This window comes from Sebastes fasciatus, chromosome 5, assembly GCF_043250625.1.
Source record: "Sebastes fasciatus isolate fSebFas1 chromosome 5, fSebFas1.pri, whole genome shotgun sequence".
Taxonomy (NCBI): domain Eukaryota; kingdom Metazoa; phylum Chordata; class Actinopteri; order Perciformes; family Sebastidae; genus Sebastes; species Sebastes fasciatus.
The window spans coordinates 35,957,425-35,964,431 of record NC_133799.1 but is presented as its reverse complement, the minus strand read 5'-3'; the positions used below and the strand labels follow the sequence as shown (position 1 = coordinate 35,964,431).

The 7,007-nt window shown below is 42.6% G+C and overlaps 1 protein-coding gene across 6 annotated transcripts in view; it reads right to left on the bottom strand.

The window, feature by feature from the left end:
* The window catches only part of LOC141768540 (nuclear factor 1 C-type-like), an 83,321-nt gene that overhangs the window by 15,039 nt on the left and 61,275 nt on the right, over nt 1-7,007 (bottom strand). For 2 of the 6 annotated variants that reach the window (XM_074636932.1, XM_074636934.1), the window contains exon 12: nt 1,173-1,261. The exons of 3 other annotated variants lie outside the window; for them this stretch is intronic. In XM_074636932.1, coding sequence (XP_074493033.1) covers nt 1,173-1,261 — 89 coding nt within the window. Of the gene's footprint in view, nt 1-1,172; nt 1,262-5,701; nt 5,850-7,007 lie in introns of those variants that run through there. One more of the 6 variants, XR_012594086.1, reaches the window with a different exon arrangement.

Here is a 7,007-nt window from a genome sequence, read left to right as displayed (position 1 = left end):
AACACGTACCGAAACAACGTAACACAACTACAGAAAACTAGAGACGCACCGATCCGACTTTTTCAGTCCTGATAGCGATACCTGAGCTTTGGGTATCGTCCGATACAACCTACCGATCCGATACCAGCGTTTAATTAATAAGCTGTATGAATCACTGTGTGGAAGTGACTGGGATCATTCTGTTATGTGTGAGGCCACATCAGGTTTCATTTAAACATTACTTTCCTACATTTGTAAAACAAAAAATAACAACTAAATACATAGATATACATTTACCGAATTGTTATTTATTATTAAAATAATAAATCATACACCAGCTACTTGGTAAAAAAATCTTCAATCTTCAATTAACAGGAATTACAATTCAAGTGTAAACCTTTTTTAATGCAGAAACAAAATGTTCAAAACTTAAATTAAAATTCCAGTATATAATGTATACTGTATATAGGTAAACATAGAATTTAATTGAATAGATCGGCCCCATTGTCACCGAGCTATTTGTGACCTAGCACCCCAGCTATTTGACTCAGTATCGGCCCAATATCCGATCCAGTATCGGTATCGGTGCATCCCTACAGAAAACACGTCACAAACGCAAAGCAAAGCACAACACCGGGTCAACAACGGTCCCAAACACAGTCCGGTGTTTGTTGGTCCCTGGCAATGTTCCTTTGCCAATCAATGTTTCATTGTCAGATAGATTAGAAGTTTTATTTGTATGATTTTGTCAAATGTGATCCTTGTCAGAGTGTTAGGACCACAGAGCAGAGTTTTTATTGACAGCTATTATACTGATACATGGAGGAGTTCAGAAACACAACTTTTAGATGAAACATGAATGAAAGGGCAGCTAAGTCTAGAGTGGATACATCCTAATTCTAGGACAAAGGTCGAGACAAAATTAAACTGATGTTAAAATAGATTAAAATAGTCAGTGCTTTGAGCACCACAAAGCAAATATATTCAGCTCTCTTGTATGTTGGGAGTGGCAGAGGTCTCAGTCGTCAGCATATAGAAGCATTTTCTGCAACTATTTGCATGGCGAGATACCATTATGAGTAAGTGGGAATTGATTTGTTTTCTGAACAGATTCTGGAGGCTCTTAACCCTCTAACAATTGTTTGCTTTTGGGTTCTTAATATCTTCTAAAATGTCAAATGAACCATACTAACCTGAGCTTGGTAGAGTCCACCTGGGTCTCGAGGGGTGACTCCAATGAAGGAGGTGCGATTGGCAGGGGGTGTCCCGGGGGCCGAGTATGCTGAGGATGTTTGCGTTAACAACATCAGTCTCATAATGTCTCTCATAATTCCATGTCACTAGTAAAGTTGCAATGACGCAGTACTTTTAACAAAATCTGTCCATTTCACAAATGAGCTACAACAGAGAACAGCATCAAACTGTCTGATACAACTCAGATTGAACTCCGCTGTCTGTATGATCACTGCTGGGAGAGAAGGACACTTCTTTTCACTAAAGGCTCATCCACACTAGGAACGTCAGGAGCACGTCGCGGCTGCGTTACCTGTTGTTTTTTAATTCGGTGTCCATGTTAACAGGTTAGAGCGAGACCCTTTATTCTAGAGAATATTTTTGACGCGTGCCGTGCGCGTCTCACAACAACAACAGACAGTGAAAGTGATCTATTGACTGTATATTGACATCATACCAGCAAGATTACTACAGTTTACATGTCTAGACATCTGTAGAATATGTCACGGACAGTGAAGGTGATCTATTGACTGTATATTAACATCATACCCGCTACATTAGTACAGTTTCGATGTCTATCTGTAGAATATGTTACGGAGATGAAAAAAAGTAAAGACTTATTTTTAAATCAACACTTCCTGCTTTCATTTCAAAATAAAAGCCCTCAATCGTTTTTTCTATGGACAGAATTCCTTCATTTGTTAACAAGAGGCTTTTATTCTGAAATATGAGCCGTCAGTGCTGTGGAACTTGCAGTGACTTGGAGAGCTCCATGAATTGATAAAGTATGGAGTTTAAATCAACACTTCCTGCTTTCATTTCGAAACAAAAGCCCTCAAGCATTTTTTCTGTTGACAGAATTCCTTCATCTGTTAACACAAGGCTTTTATTCTGAAATATGTGCCGAACAGTGTTCTAGAATATAGAGTGACTTGGAGAGCTCCATGAATGAATAAAGTACGGCATTTTAATTATTACTATTATTTACAAATTACCTTACGTTTCTTAACCTTTCTCGGTCTAAAATGAATATAAATTATATTTATAATGAAATGAAATGGCCATTAAAAGGCAAACTATATGTAGAAAGAAAGGGCTGACAGCAGCAGCTGCAGAAACGCAGCTGACACGTAGCTGAAATGCAGCTGGTGTGAACGCCTGACACGTGTATCACGCAGCGGCCACGCGCTCCTGATGTTCCCAGTGTGGATGAGGCTTAAGTCTATTATTTTGTACCAAAGGGACACCGAACAGGCAACAGAGGCAGCAGATCTGATGTTGGTTAGTCTACCGTACCCAGCTCCTTTTTCTTTATTGTCTGTCTAGGAAGGCCAACTCTACCCAGCTGATATGTGAACACCTGACCTGAGAGGTATTCCAGATTGTGGAACTGGTAAAATTTCCAACACCCATTTCTACTGCAGGAACTTAGCGAAATGCAGGAACTTCGCGAAGTTTTTCATTTAATGTGTATCCATCGTCACAGGTTCTGCTTTTGTTTTCTCTGTTCTCTGCTTTGGGGGACGAGTTCCTGGACTACATTCAGGGGTTGCCGGCAGTATTTTCGATAGTGATTAGTCAAGGAGTTGTGACATCACATCACAATAAGTACGGCTATATCAAACAAAACGGCAACCGCCATTTAATGTATGGAGCAGGACAACCAATATTCAAGATTATAGAAACCAAGCAGGGACCTGGTTTTCATGTTCACATAAGGTGAAAGAAAATCAATAGTTTTATGATTGCCAGCATTATTGCCTGTCCCACAACTTCACTCATCTACCAAAAGAATGATCAAAAGCTACAGAACAGCTACTAATTGGACTTTGACATAGGTTTGCTCTGTCAGCTGCTCTTTCCAAGGCTTTTGCGTTTTATGCATTTAGGGTAGCATCATGGAAAACATTGGAAGAGACATGTCAACAGAGGATGATTATGTATTCTGTTGGATTTTCCAAGGTTTAAGTTTTGTGTGGAATAAAAGTAAGTGAGCCACCCAAAAATATCTAGAAATCTGAACTAATAAATATTAGGGGTGTAACGATATGTTTTTACAACGATACAATACGATACAATTTCCATGGTTCCGATACGATTCAAGGACGATATTTGGCTCATCTAGAGCGATACGATACGATACGATTCAATGATTTTAAATCGATACAGTAACTTTTTTGCCAAAACTTCAGTCAGTGTGACTGTGAAATAAATATCTGATACTGGACAAAGCAGGTCAGGATTCCTCAAAGTTTTTCTTGTGAGGGAATCAGGGATAAATGAATTATGGATATAAACAAGTAAACAACGATTAATGGCAAATACATACAACTTTTGTTAGAAAATATAATAAACCAACTTCTATTCCAGTCAAATGAACAGTGATTTAACCTGCTGCTTCTGTCTTCAGAATACAGAGATCAACCGCTGATAGTGATCAAACAGCTGATAGTGATCAAACAGCTGATATTGATCAAACAGCTGATATAGATCAAACAGCTGATAGTGATCAAACAGCTGATAGTGATCAAACAGCTGATAGTGATCAAACAGCTGATCGTGATCAAACAGCTGATCGTGGTCAAACAACTGATCGTGATCAAACAGCTGATCGTGGTCAAACAGCTGATAGTGATCAAACAGCTGATAGTCATCAAACAGCTTGGGGCAGAATCATTCCTCTACAAACGCTGTTTAAATAATCTGCTGATAGTAATCCAGTAGTCCACCTACAGGGTTCATTTGGGCTCTTTTCATACATGAAAACATCTGGAACAACATTTTAAAACTACGCTAGACTAACGTTAGGTGAGTTTCTGTTTTGTGTTTACTTTACTCCCGTCGTGATTATCTACCTCGCGAAAGTCATTTTCTTTGAATTAAAAAACGACAGCGCACGGGGAAAGCTCCTGTTGGTGAAGCCGCTCTCGTCATATAACGCCTGAAACTCTGCTGACTGGCTCCTCTGCACCGCAGCGGCAGCAGCTCATGCAGACCGGTTCATGTCTCCCTCCACGCCGCTTACGGGTGAGAGAGCGAGGAGTCCAGTACTCCGTTTGTCTGCATGCACCCCTTGGATGCGTGCTCGCGCTGCAGAGGGGCGGAGCTGGCGAGCTGGCGCATGTCTGGAGACTGAACCGGAGTAACGTTTAACATTTTTTTACATACAATGTTTGTCGTCCTTAAATACAAGGTGCAAATCCTTAGTATCCATACAATCGATTTTTTGCGTTTCAAAACGATTTTATATCGATATACGTCTCCCGTGAAGGACAACTTGCCGAGTAACTATCGATGTAGTCGGATCGTAGGAATATAAATCGATGCATGGATGTAGTAGATGAATCGTTACGCCCCTAATAAATATATAGGTCAAAAGAACGATTCTTAGAAAAGAAAAATAGAGCAATAATTATTGAATATCAAACATATTATTTTATAACAGCAAACAAACTGAGGGGAGGATGTTGTGGCTTGTGTCACTAAACTTGAATTTTAACTTGACAATCAGTGAACTGTGAAATCGCTATAGGCTGCAACTGCAATGTTCTGTCTGTTGATCAGTCCACCTCCACCACCTAACACTATCTCCACCTCCAGTTCTGCTGAGGGACATGCGGTGGGGACACCAGTGCTTTTGTTTGTTTCTTTACTTTTCTTGCCTCATTTGTCCTTTTTTACCCTATTTTCTTTAGTGGTGGGGACCGAGTGGTTAGTGTTTCTTTGTAGTTTATTGTTTAAAAGCGTTTTCTCTGTTAGTGCAAGTTAGTTTGTGTGTGTTTTTTTTTTGGCGAGGTGGTGACCACTCCGGCCACAGAGGGGAGAGGTGGAGGCGAGCAGCTAATGCTTCGAAATGGCGTGAGGTGTGTGCCGGATGCCGATACCTCGGTAGAGGACGTGCTGCTTGCTGTCGGTGAACAGGTGGGCTATGAAAACTTAGGTTATGCTTCAACAATGAATAAGGCAATGGTTGTGTTTCTGAAGCCAGAACGTTTGGTGAAGGGGCTTTTGGCCAGCGGTGTTGTGGTAAAAGGGAAATTGCTGCAGCAGTGTAGCCAGTTTTCCTCCGTTTATTAAGGATGAGGTATTAGTAAGGAAGTTATTTAATTTAGGAAAGTTAGCCAGCCTTTTTAAGCCGATCTCTCTGAAGTGTCGGAGCCCAGATCTGTTCTCTGAGGAGACATGTATCTTAAAACCTTGGTTATGCTCCCATACACAGACACCTGCGGACACCACGGATGCCTAGTAGTTCTGTTCATACTGTCGGCTTGGAGGACGCGTTCCATAGATGCGAAGAATGTGCAGTCACAACAAGTTGCCAGTACGCGGACGTCCTGCACAGAGCCTACTTTTACACCCTCTGATGACAACATTTTCGCCACACGGACCCTAGCAGACCTTCGAGGACGTGAAAAGTATAACTTCGGCTTTAAACTCCTGAGCAGACAGGGGTGTCAGTTTCTATGTGAAGCGTGGTGAAAGCGCTTACACCGTGTATGCGAGCTCGCGGCCTTTTGAATGTGGAGAGATTGGTCACAAGCGGATGGCCTGGCCGAGGAGGGAGAAAGACGGCAAGGCGACTGAAGAAAGTAACGCTGCAGGTCGGTCTTGTAATGAGGATCAGGAGAGTCGGGGACCTACAATGGGAGAAGAGGAGGCGAGTGAGCACTTGGTAATGGGGGATAATCAGCGTGGGGATGATCAAGGGGACCAGGTGGAGGTGCTGGAGGAGGATGGGGGGGACTGAGGTGGAGGGGAGAAGGTGGAGGAAGAAACTAGCACGGGGGAGCCTGGGGTGCCCCACCTACTGGGGAAAAGGGCAGACTGGGGTTCAGAGAGGCCAGCAGCAGCAGACTGAGGAGTCTGACGGGGAGCGAGATGAGATGGAAATGTCTCAGGCAGGTGAAGGTGAGGTTTGGCTAAGAATTTTTCCAGATTCTCAAAAGATTCTGAGATCAGTGAGAGATGTGCTCGGTGGAAGAGAGGTGGCCTTGATATGGGGGTGACTCCAAGGAAAGATTTAGGCTGAAGAAATGGGGAACTGTTAGAAAGAATCTTAGCTCAATAGAAGTATGATGAGTGAACACGGTGTGTGACCGCGGTCTTTTGGGCTTGTAGTTTTCTCTCTCTCTCTCTCTCTCTCTCTCTCTGTCGCTGTTTTTCTTCTCCTCTTGTCTTACGGGGGTTTTAGGAATTGGGTCGCTTAATATAAATGGCACCAGAGACCAGGGGAAAAGGGCAGTGTTACTGGATTATATAGAGGAGAGAAATTTTAATGTTGTTTATTTGGGGGGGGGGGGAACCAAATCCTGAGTCCTGGTACTAAAAGGAGTGCAGGGTTTGCAGTTGGAATGTAAAGCTGGATTATTGGTAGTGAGGGCAGGATTCAGGGGCTCATTTTTGCGTTCGTGAATGTGTATGCACATAATACAGGCGGGGAAAGGGCAGTGCTGAGGCAGGAACTATCTCAAGTTGAGCAGGATGGTGTTTTAGTGACGGGAGGGGATTTTAGTTGTGATTCTAAACTAGACAGGAGGGGTGAGGAACCACGTATTGGCTCGGTAGGAGTACTGAGGTAGATTGTTAATGATTATAGCTATAAGTAGACACATGGAGGGTCAAACAGGCAAGAGAGGCTTTGCATGGACCAAGGCAGGGCCCGATGGGGTTAGTGCAGCGTGTCTGGATAGGATTTACGTTTCCAGTAGACACAACAACAGACTGGTTAAGACACAGTTGTCCCCTGCAGTGTTTTCAGACCACTATATGGTGTACTGTCATATGAACATTTCTCC